Raw genomic sequence first — 23,187 nt, forward strand, 5'->3', positions numbered from 1 at the left:
GTGGAGACGTGGCCTCCCCATGGGAAGGAAAGATTGTCAGGTGACCTTTCCATAGTCCACCGGGATGGGCTCCTTGCTGGGTCTGGGTAGAGCCAAGCTTACCTGGACCTGAGCAGGGCAAACTACATGAGCCATAATTAGGGATTTGAAAATATGTAATGACTCTCTGCGAATGTCATCTCCTCTGTCCTCCCCTCAAAAAAGAAAAATTAATAAACATATAAATACACACTTTCAGACATTTGACTTTTAAATGTGTTTTTAGGAACTCATATGTTGTTTCTCTCTGTTCTTAGGTTCTTGGAGTGCTAAGTCAAGATGGTATCATGAGATTCATCAATATACAGACTTGTAAGCTTCTCTTTGAAATCGGCAGCCTTGACGAGGGAATTAGCTCGGCGGTGGTCAGCCCCCACGGACGGTACATTGCGTCCATCATGGAGAATGGAAGTCTCAACATATATTCAGTTCAGGCTTTAACACAAGAGATAAATAAGGTATGTGACGAAGTAAAAAACGTCAATTTTTTGTTTTTTTAAGATTTAAGTATATCATCAAAAATAAAATCTTTATGCGGTGGTTTTCTGACTTCCTTGCACCCTATCGATTTTTCTGGAATTTTTTTTTTTTTGCTCTTATTCCCAAAGCCACACATCCAGACTCGATTTCTCACCTATCCTCCATTCCTAAATGGCTGCCTCCCTAAGGCGTCTGTTTGGTGGCCCTGTCCCATTCAGAGTGCCCTCATGCTTCCCAAAAAGGGCACTCAGTTCCAGCCTCTTCATATCTGTCTCACTTTCTTCCCGTCTTGTAGGCTAGAAACCTTGGAGTACTATAACTATTCCTACTCCTTTATTTCCTAAATCTAGTCAATACTAGGTTATGTAATTGCCTCAATTTGGAATATCTACATATGTGCTGCCCGTTCTCCATCTCCATATTAGCCATCTTGTATTGGTCCTCATTAACTGCTCTTGAGTAACGGTAATTTCAACAAGTATACCAACACTCAGAGCCCTCAGTGCTTGCCCCTGCCCATCAACCATCTTTCATGTAGCATTTCTGTAAAATAACACTTGCTTCCTCATTTCTGAAATAGTGCTACTTTTGCCTGTTGCATTAAGTGCGGCCTCTTCTGCCTGGCTCTCAAGGTCCTCTCTATCTTGTCTGCTCTACCTGTCTAACTTATTTCTCCATACTGGTAGCTTCCTCCATTGTTCCCCGTAATGCCCTTGTCATTTCTGCATCTGTTATCTGCATTATTCATTTCATCTAAATATACTTCCTTCTCCTCTTTTATGGTTCTATAAAATTTCCCCAGCTTCTTGCCATGTCTCATTGTCTGTGGGCGGCCTCTCCAGGTCTGGAACTGTATCAAGGTAGCAGTAAGTCGGGGACTTCACTCAGCAGAGGAAGAAGTTCACGCCCCACCCTAATCACGCAGCCAGTCATTAGCGGGCCCAGATGGTCTGTTCTTAGTATGATAAGCTTTTTTGCCATTCTACTTGCTCCTTTTTGTCTTTTTTTTAATTAGACAAGTAGTAAATGTCTTAATGCAGAGAAAAATCAAAAGGTACCGATAAGCGAGTAGATAAATAAGAATCACAGTCTCAGCGTCCTCCAGTGACCTTGAAATGCCTACGTGCCCCATCTTTCTGTGCATAAACGTATACAGTGAGTCCTCATCATTCACGGATTTGTGTGTGTGGACTCACCTGCTCGTGAAATGTATCTGTGCCTGTAAAATCAGTGTTCACCACGTGTTCACAGACACTGGCCTGTGCAGAGCAGCAACACGTTTTGAATTGCCCAACATGCAGGTTCCCAGCTGAGGTCAAACAAGGCCAACACTCCACCTTCCCGATCTCATCTCAGACTGTAAACAGCATCCTTTTTGTGGTCTGTTTAGTGCTGTGTTTTTCACATTTTTGTGCTTTTTGTAGGTGATTTTGCTCTTTAAAATTGCCCTCAAGCGTAGTGCTGAAGTGCTGTCTGGTGTCCCTAAGCACAAGACCCCTGTGATAGATAAACTTCATTCTAGCATGAGTTACAGTGCTCTTGGCCTGAGTTCAATGGTAATGAGTCAGCAATATGTATTAAATAAGTGTCTTTAAATAAACGCACACGCAAAACAAGGTTATGTATTGATTGGTTGACAGAAGTGTTGTGACTAGACAGACTCACAAGGACTTAACTCTGTTTCCCCTCTGAGCGATGATTCAGTATTCACTAACTCAGTATTTGCAGGGACTTGATAGAACATAACTACAGCGAATAATGAGAATCTACTCTGTGTGTGTGTGTGTGTGTGTGTGTGTGTGTGTGCGTGCGTGTGCGTGCGTTTTCTTTAAATATATGGAGTTAGACTCTATTTGTAAACCTTAGAAATTTTAATAATATATTATTATTTGCTCTTACTGGGAGAGTGTTTGGCCTAGCTGAATTTTACAAGAGCTAGGTGAGTGTTATTAGTAGAAACAGGGAGAGATCTGAGAAAAATGAAGGTAAGAGAGAGTCATTGACCTCCTCTCTGCTGTTTGTTAGGCAAATTGAGAGCATATTGACCAGAAAAGCTACCTTATAACAGAAGGAGGATAATCTGGTTTTTTTGGACTCGTTACTAGCACCGCCAATGTCTCTGTGGCTGTTCTGGGCCTACACAAATGCCCAGGTCCATAGTCACCACAAAACTGAACTTACCTACATCCCATTCCTTCAGTCCTGTTTTCTTGCCGTTGGAGAATTTCTGGTATTGTGCTAAAGGTGTTGAAGTTTTAGCACTACTAAGGTATGGCAATTTAGGTCATATCTCAGGCTCTAACTTTTGGGAGATTGTGTTTCATGGAAGAGTCTGGGGTTCATGCAGGAAAAAATGTGGCGCTAGAATAGACATTTTAATAAAGATTTAGAATGGATTAAGGTTAGAAGGTAGTTTGAGGACATTAAAGATGGGCAGTGTTCAGAAGTCAGTTATTAATTGCACTATTAATTACATTTCATAGATAAAGAATTGAAAAATCATAGAATGAGTAGTCATCGTACTTTTTTTATGGTCAGAGCTATTGTTATTATATCTTACATTATCCTTGTAATCTTTCTAGATGAGAATAAATAACGTATCCTAGAAAAACACTCTTTGGAAAACCTTATAAAGTTAAAACTAAATACTTTTCATAATTTTAAATAAAAAACGCAGTATCTCTGCCACATAGGTATCACATTACCTACTCTGCACATTTTACAGTGTTATGGATTTGTATATACTGCAGTTGACATTAGGGAATACCTTTTTTGGTCTCATAGTTGGCTGCAGGTTTCAAAAGCAGAAGTCTTGAACCTCTGAAGACAGCATGAGAAAAATCTTTGTTTGAAACCTCAAAGCAGTCTTTTAGTAGTCTGTTATTAAAAAAAGTCAAAATGTTTGCTTTGTTTTATTTATTTCTTTTGGGGGTAAGAGGGGAGGAGGTCAAAAAAGTTTGGTTTCTGCTTCAAAGAGCTCTGCCCAAGAGTGGTGATTCATTTTCATTATACGTCGTCTTGGAAGAATACTGTTCTGGATTTCATGACAGTTGAATTCAAGGTAATGTGTGTAACATGTGTTTTTCTGAAATCTACAGTGTTCATTTGGACATATAGAGTCTTCTGTATATTCTTGTCCTCATCTGAAAGGAATTGGCACTTTGGCTTCAAAAACATTTTTTGTTAAATCACAAATCCACCTTGTCTTTGATTTGGGTCTGGGCTAATTACTAAGGGAACATTCATCAATAATGGTCTCAAACATTTAAATCCCCCGTGAAAGTCATTGTAGTTGAATCATAGTCAGAACTCAGAAGGCCTGAAATGCCTTATCTGCTCATTTCCTTTGAACCAGGAAGATCTTTTGATTTCAGAGTATTATTTGTGGATAAAATGTTTCAGTGAACCACTTTACCTTAACTAAATTGAAGTTGTCGGGGTTTATTTTCCTGCTTGGAAGACCCCGTAAAAATGAGGGTTTGGGATCTAAGTCATGCTGTCTGAACTGCCTTTGAAGCAGGAAGGGACCAGCAGCTATCTCTATGCAGATGAAAAAACGTAACCAAGGATAGAGAGGCAGGGTCCGTGCTTCCGGAGGAAAGGCGTTTGGCAGTTTCCCTCAGCAATTTCGCTTGAGCCTGAAGAATATCAAGGTGCTTCAGCCACCGTTCCAGAGGGCTGCACGTCTCCCTGCGCCTTCTCTGCTGCGGGTTGTCACCATACTGCTCACTGCATCTTGCAAGTACAAAAAATGGACTGGTACTCTAAGATTTAAGGTCAGCTTTCAAAGAATAATTAAATTCTATTTGTTGTTGTTAGTCATCTATCTTTATTATGTTCTTCAAAGGAATTTGGTAGAAATTCACTTTGTTAGTCAACAACACTCTTGGATATTTTATTTACACTCCTTGCCTGAAGAATAATTACCTATATATTAAGGCACATTGTTGAATTGATTAAAACAAATATTGTGAATCATATGTGGCAGGTCTGTTTTCCAAAGATAGCCACTGGATTTTTTTTTTCCTTTTAGCCGCCTCCTCCTTTAGTGAAAGTGATTGAAGATTTGCCTAAGAGTAAACTGAATGCTGGTGATCTTAAGGTGAAAGTAACATCGAGAAGGGTCCAGCTGCCATCAAAATCAAGGGAAAGCAAAATACAGACGAGAATATTAAAACAAGACCTGGCTGGTCATTGTGAAAATAAAGAGGTAAGAATGTGTTATAATTCAACTTTTTTTTCTTTTTTTTTTTTTTTATAATTCAACTTTTTTTGTCGTGACTCTGCTATAGGCCAGTCTCGTGATTTCTAGGCCGTCATAACTCTTCCCTCTCTTAGGAATTAGAGGAAAGTTCTATGAAGAGAAGAAAGTTGTAACTGAAATTTTAATATGCTTTTTAAACTTTTTAATATAAAATTAATACATACTTAATGGTTTTTTAAAAAATCAGACAGTATAGAATTGCATTGTCCAGGACGCTGAGCGCTCGCCGCATGTGGCCAGTCTGCACTGAGATGTGCTGTACGTGTAGAACACATCAGTTATTGAAAACTTACTACGAACAGAAGAATGTTAACTATCTTATTATTTAGTAATTTTATGTTGATTATGTGTTGAAATGCTAACATTTTTATTATATTGAGTTAAATAAAATACGTTATTAAACTTAATTTTACCTGCTGCTTCTTACTTGTTTAATGTGGTTCCTGGAAAATTTAAAATTACGTTTGTGGCTTGTGTTATCTGTTAGATGATGCTGGTTATAAGGGGAAAAGATGAAAGCATACTTTGCTTCCTCCCCGTTCTCCAGCCCACTCTTCATTGCGCTCTCCAGAGGTAGCCATTGCCAGGAGTTACAGATAGCCTTTCAGAAGTTTTCTGTGCATATGTAAACAAACATGTCTGCATATGTTACCTTTTTACTTTTATTTCTTTTACATAGATGGAATCATTCTATAGCACTGTTGTCTAACTTGCTTCTTTTTATGTTAGTGCGTATAGTGCTACAACATTTTAAAAAATATTTGCAAAGTATTGTATTTCTGGATATACCTTAGTTTATCTAACTGGTACTCTGCTGACTGGCATTTACATTGTATTGTCAGTCTTCTGTTAATACATCTGTGATGCAGTGGATATCCTTGTGCAATGATCTCTGAACATTTGCACAAATGTATCTGTAGAAGTAGAATTTTTAAGTCAGAGTGTGTGCATAAAAATTTTGATAGTAGCAGCCAAGCTGTTCTCAAAAAGAATGTACCAATTTGCCTTTTGGCCTTGTTTGAGATGATCTGTTAACGTGTGTGTGTGTGTGCGCGTGTGTGTGATTTATTCAAGAAAAGCTTAGAAACAACCAAAATGTCTAATAGTAGGTCACTAATCATAAATTATCGTAGAGCTGTACACTAGAAATCTAAGAATATTTGAGAAGAAAGGGGAATAATTATAGTATGTTAAATACAAAAAGCAAGCTACAAGAACTATATTCTTGGATCTCAATTTGATTTAAAAAGGAGGAGGCTGGCCCCATAGCCGAGTGGTTAAGTTCATGCGTTCTGCTTCAGCGGCCCAGGGTTTCGCCAGTTCGAATCCTGGGCACCAACATGGGACTGCTCATCAAGCCACGCTGAGGCGGCGTCCCACATGCCACAACTAGAAGGACCCACAACTAAAACTACACAACTATGTACTGGGGGGCTTTGGGAGAAAAAGGAAAAATAAAATCTTTAAAAGAAATAAAAATAAAAAGGAGATGAGTACCATATATTATTTTTAAAACTCCATAAGAAAGACCAAGATACTAGTAGAATTATCTTTGAGGGAAAGGATTTCAGTCAGTTTTATTTTCTTCTTTGTATATATTTTTTGCTTTTTCATAATTTTATGCAAAGAGCGTATATTACTTTAGAATTGAAAGAAAATATGAATATTAACAGAGAGGTCGCTAACATTTTCAGGGACTTCTTAAACTTCTTACTGACATTCAGTCAGTCAGTCTCACACACAGAAGAGTACACATAAATGGACGGCTCAGTGAATTTTCACACACCTGTTAGCAGCCCCCCGGGACCTCCCCTCGTGCCCCCTTCCAGACGCTCTCCCCCTCACCCAAGGAAAACTGCTGTCCTGACTTGTAACACTGTAGAGGAGTTCTGCCTTTTTTGTAGTTACATAAATTGGATCATTCAGTTTGTAGTCTTTTGTGTCTGGCTTCTTTCGTTCAATATTATTTTTGAGAGATGCGTGGAGTTGTAAATCACGCACTCATAGCTGCAGTATAGAATTCCATCGTGTGCATAAGCCAGCATTATCCATTCTGCAGTTGGTAGGCATTTGGGTAGTTTTCTAATATTTTTGCTGTTAGAAATAGTGCTGCTGGGAACGTTCTAGTGCATCTCTGTTGGTGAACATTAGGATACGTTTCTGTTAGGTATAAACCGTGGAGGAATTTCTGGCTTCATAGGCTGTGCACGTGTTCAGCTTGAATAGATACTGTTAAACAGTTTTCCCAAGTGGTCGATTGAAGCAATTTATATTCCCACGAAGGGGTCTTTGAGAGTTCCAGTTGCTCCATATTCTCACCAGCACTTGGTATTTTTCACATTAATTTTAATAACTTTTAATAATTTTTCTTTAAGCATTTAAAATTGTGAAACTTGCAGAAAAAAACACAATGTGTAAAGTGTTGTGTACCAGGGAAATTTGTTAGAGACTCGGTGCCCAGGGTTTGAGGCTGGTTATATAGGACCCCTCTGTTTAGTGCATTTCAAAATTGCGGACTCCACGAGGAAAGCAGGGATTCAACGCAAACCCCAGTGTACAAACCGTATAGGCACAGCAAGCCATGCGTGGTCCTGGCATGGTGAGGACCCTCCTGAAATCAGGGTTTCCAGATAGCAGACAAGGCCCAACCTCGCAAGCAGGCCTTTCTGAGGGGGGCAGTCTCCAACCTGTCTGCAACGCGTTTCTGGGCATACCCATCGTCACATTAAGAAATAGGGACTTCGACGCTCCAGGTCACACACTATGTGCTTGTCCCCAGTCTCACTTCTCTCCCCATCCCGTAGATGTAACCGTTATCTTCACTGTATTAATTACGTCCTTGATTTTCTTTATAGTTTTATCACCTCTACATGTAACCCTAAATATTGTTCAGCTTTTAAAAACTAAATTTCAGGCACAAACCTAGCTGTGTAAAGATTGGGCAGTATTGCCCGTATTAGCTGAATGCTTTAATGAGAAGATCAGCTGAATGGGGTCTCTGAGACATGGTCTGGCTTCAGCTTTCCTGAGAGTTTATAGGAACCTTTTCTCGGAAAATAGTGAGCATGGTCATTGCCTTCTGGGAAATAAGAGGATTCCCATGACAGGCATCTGGCAGTGCCCTAGTGTGGATCAAATCAGACTGTCCTACAGAAATATATCAGGGATGGGCTGCTGCTAAGAATCCTGTAACCAGCTCTGCAGAGTAGGTCAAAGTAGAACCCTTCTATGGGGCGAAATGCGTGTCCGCAACTAATCTGGGCATCAAGATAGAAAGGGAAGTAGGAGTTTCATCAGCTTATGGTCAAAACAAACACAGATAAAACTGGGGCCGAACTCAACCTGGGCATTCTATCTTTATTTAAAAAGAGGCTTCAGGGCCCAGCCTGGTGGCACAGCAGTTAAGTTCGCATGTTCTGCTTCGGCGGCCCAGGCTTCACCGGTTCGGATCCTGGGTGCAGACATGACACCACTTGGCAAGCCATACTGTGACAGGCGTCCCACATATAAAATAGAGGAAGATGGGCACGGGTCTTAGCTCAGGGCCAGTCTTCCTCAGCAAAAAAGAGGAGGATTGGCAGCAGATGTTAGTTCAGGGCTAATCTTTCTCAAAAAAAAAAGGGAGGGGGGCCGGCCCCGTGGCCGAGTAGTTAAGTTTGCACGCTCCCCTGTAGCGGCCCAGTGTTTCACTGGTTCGGATCCTGGGCGCGGACATGGCACCACTCATCAGGCCACGTTGAGGCGGCGTCCCACGTGCCACAACTAGAAGGACCCACAACTAAAATATACAACTATGTACTGCAGGGATTTAGGGAGAAAAAACAGAAAGGAAAAAAAATAGATTGGCAACAGTTGTTAGCTCAGGTGCCAATCTTTTAAAAAAAAAAAAAGGCGTCAGTGGCAGCAGATGTCTGGGAGGTGATGGTAGTGATGAGCCTGTCTCTTTCGTGGATCATAGTGCTTCAGTGTGGACGGGTTACCCTCGATATCTGGCACATGGCTCTCAACCATGGATCTTTCACCATCATCTTGGGCTATTCCTTCACCGCTCTCTTTCATTGGATTACCTGTTTCTTATGGTAAAAAGAGCATTGAACTAAGTCAGAAAATCTAGCATTGAGTCTTGAGCCAAGACTTAGCAGGTTTGTGACTTTGAGCAAGTCACTGAATTTCTCTGACCTTCCTTCCCGTTTTCTCAAAGAAAGGAAGACAACATTCCATCTTTTTCATATAGTTGTTAGGATCAACTGAGATAATCTATGAAAATGACTTTGTAATCCTAAAATCTATAACATATTTTTCCACTAAAATGAACGTAGACCAAAAAAAAAAGCAAACCGGGGGAAAAAGTGCTGTTCCCCTACTTTTTTTTTTTAAATGGTTACATTTTAAGTGGTAATATAAGTATCTACATAATATCCTTGATTTTGCCTCTTAACCCACAAAGCCTAAAATATGTACTATCTGACCCTTTACAGAAAACGTTTGTCAAACCCTGTTCTAGGGAAAATAATATGTCATCAACTTTATCAGCTGTGTAATATGCACGCTCAGGAGAGAGAGATTGTGTGTGTGTGTGTGTGTGTGTGTGTGTGTGTGTGTGTGTGTGTGTATGTGTATGTAGAGAGAGTCCCATGATGTAAAAATATTTTTTACTGTGTGTTGTGTTCTAAAATAGGAAAGCCACTGTCAACTAGGGTACCTTTTCAGTTTTAAAATTATGTCACTTATTGATACTGTTTTTTTCTTTATAGAATGAGTTGTCAGAGGGATTAAGCAAAAAGCGTTTACAAGTCTTATTAAAAGGCTATGGTGAATATCCAACAAAATATAGGTAAAACTTAAATTCTCTCATGTTAAGTCAGTCTTACCCCCCAAAACTTTTCTTGGTTAAAAATGTTTTTTAATTTCAGAATGTTCATTTGGCGCTCTCTGCTACAACTGCCTGAAAATCATACTGCATTTAGTAACCTAATAGATAAGGGTATTCATGCGGCCTTTCTCAACCTCCAGAAGAACTACCCCATCAAAAGTAGGAAACTACTCAGAGTATTACAGAGGTACGTTCAGTATATTGCAGCAATGTGTACCTCCCGTAAAATATTTATTAATTACAAATGGGAAAACAGTAATTCTCTAGTAGAGTAACTCAGCAGACACCACCTTAACTAAGTCGTCGCATTTAAAATCACCAGTAATAAAACGTTTCAGGATCTTGCACATGACTTTTGCAGTATTCTTGCCAAAAATTTATAACTTCACTCTAATCATGAGAAAATAGACAAACTCAAATTAAGGAACAATCTATAAAATAACTGGTGTTCCTCAAAAATGTCAACGTCATAAAAGATAGGAGACTAGGGAACTCTCACACTAGAGGAAACTATGGTAATGCCACAAATGCAGTGTTGCGTCCTAGATTAGTGAAATGAAAAAATGACACACAGGAAAATGACACTAGTGGGAAAAATGGTAAAATCTGAATGAAGTGTGTAATTTAGTTACTAGCATTGTACCAATGTTAGTTTCTTAGTATTGATGATTCTGCTGTATTTATGCAAGATGTTAACATTAGAGTAATCTGAGTGTACGGTATATAGGAACTCTACTATTTTTGCAACGTTTTGTAAGCCTAAAATTATTTCAAAACAAAAAGTTAAAAAGAAAGAAAAAATCTTAAAAGTATTACAAATAAATGTGAGAGAATTGTAATCCCAAAGTAAGGCAGGCTTTTCTAAGCATGACATATCCAGAAGAGATTGCTGTGAATAAAGGTCTTGACATGTAGAAAGTTTCCCAAAGCAAAGACATACGTAAAACCAAGAAAATGCGTGCAAAACATTTGACAGATAAAAGGCTGATTTCTTTAGTATATGAAGTGCTTGTGTGTGTAAGCATGAAAAAGACCAACCAATAAGAAAAATGGGAAAAGGATTGAATATATAGTTCATGGCAGTGGAAGTGCTTCTTAAACATGAAAAGATACTTAATCTCCCTTATAATAAAAGAAATGCCAACTAAAACTACATCGAAAAATATATATATTTTTGAAACTGTGTTGAAATACCATTTCTTACCTAGATTAAAGGTTTAGAAAGAAGGTTGATAATATGTTGGCAAGAGTGAGAAAATGGACATCCCTTCACATTGCTAATGGGAACATAAATAGAGGGTATTTTTGCAGAGAATAATTTGACACTGGCTCTGGGAATTACTACTGCACGTATCCGTTGAGTCGGCAATTCCACTTCTAGGAATTCATCTAACCCTGTATTCCCACGTGAAGAATGATATACCTACAGTGACATTAAACATAGCTTTGGGTCTTTTATAAGCAACTTTTAACACTGGTTCTGGGAGGGGAGCTAGATGATGGGGATGGGAGAGAGAATGTTCACCCATTACACCTTCTGTATCAAATTTTTTATCATATGAATGTATTATTTATTCAAATAAATTTTAATCATAAACCATTTTCTGGTCTTTATTTTGTCATTTTATTCACAGAACCCTATCTGCATTAGCTCACTGGTCTGCCATCTTTAGCGACACACCATATCTTCCACTCTTGGCATTTCCATTTGTAAAATTATTCCAGAACAACCAACTCATCTGTTTTGAAGTTATTGCTACTCTCATAAGTAAGTAAATAAGTATTAAATAATGAAATCGAGTGGATTCTTATACGTTTTCCTAATATACTTGCACCTTTGCAATGTTTAGTAATGCTAGTGTGAAACAATCGGATATAGAGCCTCAAGTAGACAATTCCGACATTTATACATAAACCTTTTTATTTATGAGAAAATTTGGATAGTTGCATTCCAGCAGATACTATTATAGGCTAGATTTAGTTAGTAAGAAGGAAGCAGATGCTTCACTTACCAAAAGTGAGTTCTTATCCATAGGATCGTAGTATGTATGTAAAGCATTTCGCACACAGTGCCTACAGTGGCAAGTGCTGCCTGCTCTCATTCTCATTATCCGTAGCTAACATTTATTGAGAACTTTCTGTGTACTAGCTACCATTCTCATTGTTTTGCCTTTATTAACTCATTCAATCCTTACAACAATCCTATGAGATAGGTGTCATGATTATCTCCTTTTTATAGATGAAGAAACTGAGGCACAAAGAGCTTAAGTTTCCAAGGTTAGGTTAGTGGCAGAACAAAGATTTGAACCCAGACAGTCAGACTCTATAGCCTGTACTCCCAACCATTGTGTTTACTGCTGGTCATCTTCATCATCTACACTGAAAAGTGAGTCATTTTTTCATATTCATAAAGTCAGGTCTGTTAAACAGTTGATAAACTGGATCCAAATTATAGATTGGTTTAACAAAAATAACCAATTTTATATGTATTTTAAATTAAAGTGTTTTCTTGTACAGAGAACATAAGCACTTAATTATAGTAAAATTCTGAAAAGTAGAAATAAAAGGTCCCAGCATACATATTGAGAATGTTTCAGTATATTTCTCTTTACATTTTTTGTTCATTTTATTGCTTTGTATTTGCTTTGATAAATTTTTCCTGTTCATTGGAGAAAATATAGGAAAATACACTGAAGAAAAGAAAATTCACCAATGTTCCTCTTCCCTAGAGATAATTTTTGGTAATATATTGATGAATTTCTTACAAGAGCATTTCTCCCAAATCATTAAATATTCCTAAAAAACATAATTTATTGCCTGCATAATATACTATTTCATCTCATAGGTATCATTTATCTATTCATCAACTCCTAGACTTTTAGTGGGTTTTTCCTAATTTTTCCACACTTTTTAAGTAGCTTTTATTTCTATAATCATACTACTTTTATTGACTGTTATATACATTATCTTATTTTAATAAACTTTGATAAACATTTTATTGACTGTAATAGTCCATAATGTGCATGTACTAGTTTAATATGCTATTGTTGGACATTTAGATTATTTCTAATTTTTCCCTATTAAAAGAAACAGTGTTACAACTATCTTTACATACAAATATTTATAATTTCTTTTGGATGGATTTGTAGGATTAGTATTATTAGGTCATAAAATATGAATATTTTAATTGATTCCCCAAAACGGTTGTACTACTTTACCCTGCCAGTAACACTGAGAGTTTTAAAAGGAAAAGAAACAACTCAGTAACAAAAAGATAAACAGTCCAATTTTAAAATGGGCAAAGGACTTGAATAGACATTTCTCCATAGAAAATAAACAAATGGTTAAAGTGCACATGAAAAGTACTCAGGATCATTAGTCATTAGGGAGATGCAAATCAAAACCACACTGAGATACCACTTTATACATACTACTAGGATGGCTATAATTTAAAAAAAAAACAAAATAAGTGTTGGCAAGGGTGTGGAAGAATTGGAAGCTTCGTACATTGCTGGTGGAAATATAAAATGGTGCGGTCACTGTGGAAAACAGTTTGGAGTTCCTCAAAACGTTAAACATAGAATTATCGTATATCCCAGTCATTGCAGTCATGGAAACAGAGACTCAAACAGATACTTGTATGTGAGTGTTCAGAGCAGCATTACTCCCAATATCCCACAGATGGAAACAACCCATGTCCATTAACAGATGAATGGATGAACTGTACATGCAATGGAATATTATTCAGCCATAAAAAGGAATGCAATTCTGATGCATGCTACAACATGAATGAACCTTGAAGACGTTATGCTTAGTAAAATAAGCTAGACACAAAAGGGCAAATTATATGAAATATCTCAAATAGGCAAATTCATACACACAGAAAGTAGATTAGAAGTTACCAGGGGCTGGATGAAGTGGGAATGGGAAGTTAGTGCTAAATAGGTACAGAGTTTCTGTTTGGGAAAGGATTTTGGAAATAGTGATGGTTGCACAACATTGTGAATATAATTAATGCTGCTGAATTGGACACTTAAAAATGGTTAACATGGCACATTTTACCATAAGAAAGAAAAGAAACATCTGATTTAGGTAGACATGCAAAACTGTTTTTTTTTATTTCGAGTAAAATCTTGTTACATAGCTAAAGTACGATTATATGCTAAGGAAATTGATTTTTCTCTTCTAATCCTGAAATCTAAATCCAGAAGATCCATAATGTGTAGCTATGGATTTTCTTCAAGAGTTTCAAACTACAGTAGTCCATCCTTATGCACAATTTTGCTTTCTGCATCATCACCATCAGTCAACTGCAGTCCAAAAATATTAAATGGAAATTTCCAGAAATAAATAATTCATAAGTTTTAAATTGCACGCCATTTTGAGTAGTATGATGAAATCTCACGCCATCCAGCTCTGTCCCACCCGGGACATGAATCATCCCTTTTTTGAATCCTTAACCATCTACTTCATCAGCTTTTGACATCCAGCCATCAACATTGTCGTGGCTCCATGATCCTCTTTCTGACTTATTGTCAGAAGGTCAGTAGTAGCCTCACACTACGTCACAATGTCCGTGTCATTCACCTCACTTCATCTCATCACGTAGGCTTTGTAACTTCTCACACCTCAAGAAGAAGGGTGAGAACAGTGCAATAAGATATTTTGATAGAGACCACATTCATGAAACTTTTATTATGGTACACTGTTATAATTGTTCTCTTTTATTATTGTTGTTGTTAATCTCTTACTGTGCCTAATTTATAAGTTCAACTTTATCATAGGTAGGTATGTCTAGGAAGAAACAGTACCTTCATGTGTATGGTGTTTGGTACTATCCTCAGTTTCAAGAATCCACTGGGGGTCTTTGAACGTATCCCCCACGCATAAGGGGGGGCTACTGTAGTTTTATTCAATAAACCTTCATGGAACTTCAACTAAATGTTAGCACTGCCGGGGATAAGCCGTTGTCCTGGCTTTCAGGTTTACAGTCTAGCTGGGACCTAGAAGATAGTTTGAAGGAATACAGTCACTTGTATGTATAATTTGGAACATGTTTATAGAAGTCATTTTTAAGTGCTCTTTAGAGTCTCTTTTATGACCAAGAGAAAATTCTTCAGGTTTAGTAAAGGATTTCCACACAATTATCCTTGCTCTTCGTTCTGCTCTCACTCAGCTTTGTTGCTAGGGCCTCTGTTCACTTCTGTTGTGGCACCAAGCAGAGTAAAGGAAGAGATGGCAAATGGTCACTGTAGAAAGCAGGGTTTCCCTCCTTCCTAATTGAAAATGATGTTCTGTTGATGAAGATTAAGTATAAGAATCGGAGCTTTTTGTATGTGTGGTGTAAAATTCCCAGAACCAGGAGTGTCTGAGACACGGTAGGTACTTGCTTAGTACATGTTGCTGAACTGGATTTTCCTTTTGAAGTTAATTTATTTAAGAGCAGCAGTTAAAGAAGTTGAAATATTTCTTTTAAAGCTTAGTCTTTGCAAGAGTTTATGACTTAATTATTAACTCAAATTTAAATACTAATAAATGAGATAATGGACTTGTAGAATTAGAAGGCCCTATAATTGTAAGCCATATGTAATCCGGTACTCTGCTGATCAAAGCCTTCTTTTCTTAGTTTGAGAAAGGAGATCTGGTTGTCAGAAGATGAAACCACAACTCAATATTTAAAATAAAATATCTAAATTTGATAATTGAGGAGAGCTGTGGTGGTTAGACATAGGCTCATTGAGCAAAATAAACTGATGATCCTACTAGGGTTTTTGAGAAGACCTGGGGGGTCGTACTGGTTACTGAGTTAAAGTCAGCCTTAGACGCCTCGTCACTGGAACGGGTTCTGCTTTCCACTGGCTGACTTTCAGAGGATGCTGCTGTCACTGATTGGTTGGTTTTCAATATCAAGTTTACTGAACAAGTCATCGTTGATCAATTAGATTTAAAACCAATTCTGATGGTTACTTGTTACCATGGCTATAGAATAATCAGTCTTTTCCTAGTAACGGGGACTGTTTTTATCCTCAATATAACATTTAATGGATAGGGATATGCTATATACCCATTTATTTTTATGTATTGCTATCTATATGTAAAATGTAATTTTGAACATTTTTCCTAAACTTTTCTAAACTTTAATTAGGTATGGATTTTAGTAGATTTTAGGAGATGGGTATTTAACATTGATCACATTTAGTGAAGACTTACCTAGGAGCCTTTTTTAGAAGGATCATTTTGTTAACCAAGAGAAATCCAAAAGTATGTAACACGAGGCAGCAGAAACCAGAGTGCCCTATAGCCAGGATCAGGAATGCTTTGGGAAGTTTTGTTTGTTTTATTGACACTTTCTCATTGACTGCTCTGAAGAAACTGGACAACTTCTATAAGCCTAAAGTACTTTGTTAACATGATGGAATTTTTAAATCTCTTGTTCTGGAATTTAAGGAGTTATGTTTTCTCTTCTCTACTAATGGGCATGTTGAGGACATAAACAGTGGATTCTTTTAGGAATTGCAAAGTCCTTTGATAATGCAGAAAAGTAAAGGTAAATTTTCCATTTTTTCCTCCGTAGTCAATTGGTGTCAGCACTGGTTTGAATATTTCCCTAACCCTCCTATCAACGTTCTGAGTGTGGTAGAAAATGTTCTGGCGTTTCATGACAGGACACTGCTACAGCACTTCATGGAGCATGACATAACTTCCCAGGTGAGAAGTATGAGCTTTCTAGAAAGACAGAACTTATTTTGGAAGCTAATATTGGTTCTGGTATAAATAAAACAGTATTTTCTTGAAAGAGTATAATAAAAAAAAACCCACCACATTTTGTATTTTTAACAGTATTTCATTCTTTTTCTTCATTAAACTGCTTTCCTGAAAGTCTATAAAGAAGGGTCCAAATTAAGGTAGTTCTTGTCATAATTATATTTTTAATATAATAATTTTAATAGTTAAACCAAATGTAAGAGAATATTAGCAATACCTCTATTGTAACTTTTCCCTGGAAAACCAATAAATTTTTTCTTGTTTATTTTAGTTATATGCGTGGCCTCTTCTTGAAACTGTGTTCTCAGAAGTACTAACAAGAGAGGAGTGGCTTAAATTATTTGATAATGTCTTTTCCAACCATCCCTCGTTCCTCCTGATGACTGTCGTAGCCTACAACATATGTTCGAGGGCTCCTTTGCTCAACTGTAATCTTAAAGATGATTTCGAGGTCAGTATCCTTGTTCTTAAGTACCTGTTCTCAGATTTCATTTATTTCAGTTGAAAACTCCATTCACTTATTGAGTACCAACTGTATGTCAGATGCTGGTGCTGGGTGATAGGAATATGGTGGAGAACAAGTTATACCGTATCCTTGCCCTTACATAGTTTGTAGACAGTTCAACAGGCAATTAGAGCAGACTGTTAGTCTTAAAATCTTAGCTTCAGAAAAGAAACATAACATTGGAGTTTTATGCTTTTTACCTGTATAAAGGAGTTTAACAGTTGGGTAGTTGTTTGTTCTGTGCATGATCTTGTCAGTGACCATCTGGCCTGTGATAGTCTGGATGCTTATCACACGTGCAAAATGGTAACTGTGAGAATTTTGAGGCTTGATGGGGAAGTGACTGAAAGAAAGCATTGGAGGTGGTTTTTAAAAGGACAGATTCTTTTGGAGACAGGTTGAATTGTTTTTTTGTTACTTGTTTTGTGGTTCTTGTCAAATTAAACTTTATTTTTATTTCATGTTCACAAGATAACAGACATATATATATTTTAGAATTTGGATCTGCCAGTAGAACAAGATAATATGGAAACGTTTCAGATATTTTTAAAGAAGCTCATTTATACGCAAATTTATTTTGGATTTTGAAGGGAAAAAAATTCAAGCAGAAGAGTTTGTTCCATTGTTGAAGCATTCTTCTTCTATTATAAAGGAAGCCTTCATTTTGTGTTAAAATTTAAAAAGTGTTATTTCAAAAGGTCATAATGTGGTTTTGGCAATTTTATTGCATTTTGAAAATATTAAATTGGCTCTTCATTTTAAAACTTGGGTTAAGAAAAGCGTCAGTGAATTTGCAAAAAAAAAAATCGTCTTAAAGACAAATTCATGTTTTCCTTTTGAAACTCTTGTTTTAATTCCACCTCATAGTTGCTTTGTTAGGTAAATCTCAAATTAAACACAAAGTTTTCTTACAGTATTTTTTTCACCATCGGAATAATGTGGACATCAGCGTCGTAATTCGAGAAGTTTATCATCTCATGGACACCACGCCTGCCGATATTCATCCAAACAGCATGCTTGATGCTTTTGTGTCGCTGACAAAAGGGCAGTATCCAGTGTTTAATAAATATCCAAAGTTCGTTGTGGACTATCAGACACAGGAACGAGAAAGAATAAGGAACGATGAATTGGACTACCTCAGAGAGAGGTAATCATGGAGTAGTTGTTCTTTGTGTAATAGAAACAAAATCTGTTATAACTAAGAAAATTTTTTATGAAAAATACATGTAAATTATTAAATATTTCTGTGAAAGCAGAATTTGAAGACTGGAAATATTTTTAAAGATACTTACTTCTTGCATATAGAAGGAAAACAGTTGCATATCAGTCGGATTACATTTTGTGTTTTAGTTGTTCTTGAACTAAAATTACTCAGTTTTCTTGTTGGCGTTTTGATATAATATTAAATATTGTCTACTTAAGGCAGACGGTTGAAGATATGCAAGCTGAAGTAGACCAGCAAAGAGATGAATATGAAGCTTGGTACCAAAAACAAGAACTACTTCGTAAAGCTGAAGAAACAAGGAGAGAAATGCTCTTACAAGAGGAGGAGAAAATGATACAACAAAGACAGAAGTAGGTTTTATCAGTTTGGAAAAATCTGGGCATATGAGTTCGTTGAATAACTTTGATTTTCTTTCATTTTCATTATAGGAACAATACTATATATAGGATTACCCAGCCGTGCTGTTTCTTTCAGCAAATATTTCAGTTAATAAAAAGAAATCTGTGTATACCACTTTTCAAAAATTGGCATATAGTAAAATAATTCTAAAGCTGCACTGAATATGATATAACTTTGTACTGATTATTCAGAAGTACTACAAGATCTAATGTGCCTTGGAAGATGTTATTAGAAAGATTCTATAGTGGGCAGAAATGCCCTGTAATAGAGTGCTGGGTAAATCACCCTTAGGGAGCATAATTTCTTAAATTATGTTTTAAACGTATCTGTGTGAACTGAAAATTGAAACATAAAATGACTATGTCACTACTCATTTCATACTTTGGAGGACAGGGCAAGAAGTATTAACGCTTATTCAGAAGTTTGCTAATAGATAAAATGTTTAATTAAAATATGGGACAAGCATGGAGACTAAGCCTAATTGTTGGGAAACTCACTTCTCTACGTGTTCATCAATTCTTATTCTTGGGTGGGACTTTATGAAACAGATTTCTGGTGTGGGTTAAAAAGAGTTACTGAACTGAGCCGTTAACCTGCTACTGAAATTCTAAAAGAATAAGCATATGTGATCTTTGGTAACGTGGGAGCATTTTTTCGCCCTCCCTTCAGATAAAGGGTATCACTTGTATTGAGATCATCTGAGTAGCAGACACTTGAGAACTTTTGAATATGGAAAGGCCATCCACTTGCATGTGGACCACTAATCATTTTCATGAATGCAGACTTGTAATTGGGCATCTTTCATTTTTGTATTATAAAGACGGCTGTGCTACAATGGCACCAGTTAAATTGGGAAAGTGGACCAAACTAGGTGTCAGCCTTTCATTGTTGGGAAACAATATTTTTCCATTTAAATCTATATTGGGAAATATTATTACATGTTCCTCTTGATGTTTTTTGTGTTTAAGACTAGCTGCTGTGAAAAGAGAACTGAAAGTAAAGGAAATGCACTTACAAGATGCTGCAAGAAGGCGTTTTCTGAAGCTTCAGCAAGATCAACGTGAAATGGAATTAAGAAGACTGGATGATGAAATTGAGAGAAAGGTTCATTTTAGCACTCATACATTATCTCTGTTTACTCTCCTTTAAATGTAATGAGCACCTTCAAATTAAATAGTATTCCTAGAGTTCACATGAATCCTAAATAGCCCCTTTCGTTTTATTTATTCTTCCCTCAGCTTTTATTCTCTTTTTATTTCATTAATTGTTAAATAGTTTAGAAATGCCAGGAAAATTAGTCAAGTTGACTGGTGCCTTTGGTGACAGTTTCTCTAAAAATTTAAGTTAATTTTAATAGGGGAAATATTTTTTTTAAATATAAAAACTTACTCACGGCCAATATAAAAACATTTTCATTATAAAATATATGGAATTAAAAATAGACCTTTTCCACTCTTTTCTCATTTCATCCCCAGAGATAAACTGTTAAAAAATGGTTAATTACATGGTCTTTCAGATGTTTTGCTATAGGTAAAGCAATAGTTGCGTTCATATTTTCTTATATTTGTATAAAAATGGGATTATTCTCCTAGACATTGTTTTTGTGACCTGCTTCTTAAAATGATACATTTTGAATTTCTTGTCACACACATTGTGTTGTGTCTCTCTTTCTCGTTTTCATGGTTCCATAGTATTCCCTTGTATGAATATGTCATAGTTTAGTCCTTGACCGTTGGGAATTTGGGTGGTTTGCAGTGTTTTGCCGCACGAAGCAGTGCCGCGTTGCACCTTGTCTGTTCAAGTCCTTGAGTGTGTGCACACACGCTTGTTGAGTAAATTCCCGGTTATGCCAAATTGTCCTCCAGAAGTGAACCCACTTAGGCCATTTTAAGTGTATAAGAGCACCCATACCCTGGGCAGCTTGGAGTACGTCAGTCTTGATATTTGCCAATCTGATAGGGAGAAAATTATACATTTTAATTAACCTTTTTTTTTTTTTTTTTTTTTGCTAATGAGGTTAAATATCTCTACAGTTATTTATCTTCCATTTGGAGAAGAATTGTAAATTGCACATCCTTATCATTTGTCCATTTTTCTATCAAGTTCATCTTTTTCTTATCAATTTACATGGACTCTTTGTATCATTTGGGGCAGCAGTGTCCAAAAGAAATAGTGTGAGCCACATAGGTAATTTTAAGTTTTCTGCTAGGCACATTAAAAAAGTAAGAAGAAACAGGTGAAATTAATTTTAATAACGTTTTATTTACCTCAATGTATCTATAGGTTATCATTTCAGTATGTAATTAGTATAAAGACATTATTAACAACGTTTTACCTTTTGTTTCTACTAAATCTTTGAAATCCAGTAGTGAGTTTTTATACTTACAGCGCACCTCCATTTGGACTAGTCACATTTTAAGTTCTCAGCAGCCACTTGTGGCTGCCACACAGCCTAAGGCTGGGGCATTAACCCTTTTGTCTGTTGTAAATGTTTTCCTCTGGTCTGTGTTGCTTGTCTCTTAAGCATGTTTAGTGTTCTTTTTTTTTTTCTTTCTTTCTTTCTTTCTTTCTTTTTTTTTTTTTTTGCTGAGGAAGATTTGCCATGAACTAAACAATTCAGATTGCCCATCTTCCTATTTTTGTATGTGAGCCGCCACCACAGCATGGCCACTGACAGATGAGTGGTGTAGGTCTGCACCCAGTAACCAAACCCAGACCACCAAAGCAGAGCACTCCAGACTTAACCACTAGGCCAACAGGGCTGACCCTCTTTTTTTTTTATGTGAAATATTTTAATTTTTGGATAACCAACTTTATTAAATTTTTGTGACTTCTTGGTTTCGTGTCATATTTATAGAGACCTTCCCATTCCAAGGTTATATTACCACTTATGCATATTTTCTTCTAGTCTTATGTTAGAATGCTTTTAACATTTTAAATGGTTAAAAAAAATCAAAGAATAATAATTTCATGACATACATTTTTTTTTTTTTGTGCTGTGAAAGATTTGCCCTGAGCTAATGTCTCTGCCAATTTTCCTCTATTTTGTATGTGGGACACCCCCACAGCATGGCTGATGAGTGGAGTGGGCCTGCACCCCAGCATCTGAACCCTCAAACCTGGGCCGCCAAAGTGGAACATGTGGAACTTTAAGCACTTGGCCACAGGGCCGGGCCCTATTAAATTTCTTAAAACATGAAATTCAAAGTTCAGTGTTCATCAGTAAAGTCTTATTGGAACACAGTCACATCTGTTTGTGTACGCATTGTGTTTGGCTGTTTTTGCACTACAGCAGCAGAGGTGAACAGTTGTGACAGAAACTGTGACACGCGAAGCCTAAAATATTTACTCTGTGAACCTTTACAGAAAAAGTTTGCCAACCCCTGATGCATCTGAAAATTGAATGTAAGGAATGAGTTAGGTATCAAGCTCGCTTCTTTCCCAAGGCAAGTCCATTGTCCCAACACCATTTGTTGAGTATTACCAAAGTCGTTTGCCAACTGACGGTTGTTAAATGTTATATTCCCTTATATACTTGATCTCTCCCATTGGTCTGTCTGTTCCTAAGCCAGTACACACTGTTTAGAAAACAGCTTTGCACTGTTTTACTAAGTGGTAGAACTAATTCCCACTATTAATCTGCCTTTTCAGAGTTTTCTTCATTATTCTCAAATGTTTATCATTTCAAATAGACTTTGAAAATTTTGTCACCCTCTCTCTCTCTGAATCCCCACCTCCCCCATCCTATTGGAATTTCTATTCGGATTGCATTGAATTTAATTTAGGGAGTTTCAAACCTAGTTTTAATAAAATACTAAATATTTTTTAAATCTTTTAAAGTATTTTTAATTCATCTGTATTAGAAATCTGTTATCTCTTTATAGCATGAGGTAATACTCTTTTGTTTTATTTAAAGCTGATTACTTTTAAATTGTTTTCTTTTTAATGCTTTTTTATTTACTTATTTATTTATTTTGAGGAAGATTAGCCCTGAGCTAACTATTGCCAGTCCTCCTCTTTTTGCTGAGGAAGACTGGTCCTGAGCTAACGTCTGTGCCCATCTTCCTCTACTTTATACATGGGACGCCTACCACAGCATGGCTTTTCCCAAGCGGTGCCATGTTCCCACCCAGGATCCGAACTGACAAACCCCAGGCCGCCGAGAAGTGAAACATGCGAACTTAACCACTGCATCACCGGGCCGGCCCCTAAATTGGTTTTTAAAATCTCTGATTCCTTTTAATTTTCTCATCTAGTGAATGAGGTTGAAAACTCCATGTAGAAAAGTATATGTTCTTCTCCAAAAGTAATACGGGTTTAGCACTTGACCTCTTTATTCCAGACCCCTTTGGGATAGTGGAAAGCAATTTTCTGGTCAGAGAATGCTCTCAATTCCTTCCAATGGCGTGTTCTGGCCTCTGCCTACCCTTCCAGCCTCCTAATCTGATAGTTCTGACCCTGCTAACTGCAGAAGCTTCTCTGGGCACAGTTCAGGCTCCATCCATCAGGACAGGCTGCTTGAGTCCAGAGTGACCATGGACATCCGTTAGCAGCAAGCAGTGCTGATCTGTTTTTGCTCTGGCACATAGCTGTTTGTATCTCTGAAGACTCATAAGCAAAAGAGCTTCTGTAGTTGA

General features: G+C 37.0%; 1 protein-coding gene across 12 annotated transcripts in view; it reads left to right on the forward strand.

Annotated features, from left to right (window-relative positions):
* The window catches only part of TBC1D31 (TBC1 domain family member 31), an 87,148-nt gene that overhangs the window by 45,543 nt on the left and 18,418 nt on the right, over nucleotides 1-23,187 (forward strand). For all 12 annotated transcript variants that reach the window (XM_070631979.1, XM_070631977.1, XM_070631974.1 and 9 more), the window contains 10 exons: nucleotides 297-497; nucleotides 4,553-4,729; nucleotides 9,538-9,617; nucleotides 9,697-9,843; nucleotides 11,291-11,424; nucleotides 16,231-16,364; nucleotides 16,693-16,872; nucleotides 17,841-18,073; nucleotides 18,349-18,501; nucleotides 19,519-19,654. In XM_070631979.1, coding sequence (XP_070488080.1) covers nucleotides 297-497; nucleotides 4,553-4,729; nucleotides 9,538-9,617; nucleotides 9,697-9,843; nucleotides 11,291-11,424; nucleotides 16,231-16,364; nucleotides 16,693-16,872; nucleotides 17,841-18,073; nucleotides 18,349-18,501; nucleotides 19,519-19,654 — 1,575 coding nt within the window. The remainder of the gene's footprint in view (nucleotides 1-296; nucleotides 498-4,552; nucleotides 4,730-9,537; nucleotides 9,618-9,696; nucleotides 9,844-11,290; nucleotides 11,425-16,230; nucleotides 16,365-16,692; nucleotides 16,873-17,840; nucleotides 18,074-18,348; nucleotides 18,502-19,518; nucleotides 19,655-23,187) is intronic.

The sequence above is a fragment of the Equus przewalskii genome, chromosome 8 (assembly GCF_037783145.1).
Source record: "Equus przewalskii isolate Varuska chromosome 8, EquPr2, whole genome shotgun sequence".
Lineage (NCBI taxonomy): Eukaryota > Metazoa > Chordata > Mammalia > Perissodactyla > Equidae > Equus > Equus przewalskii.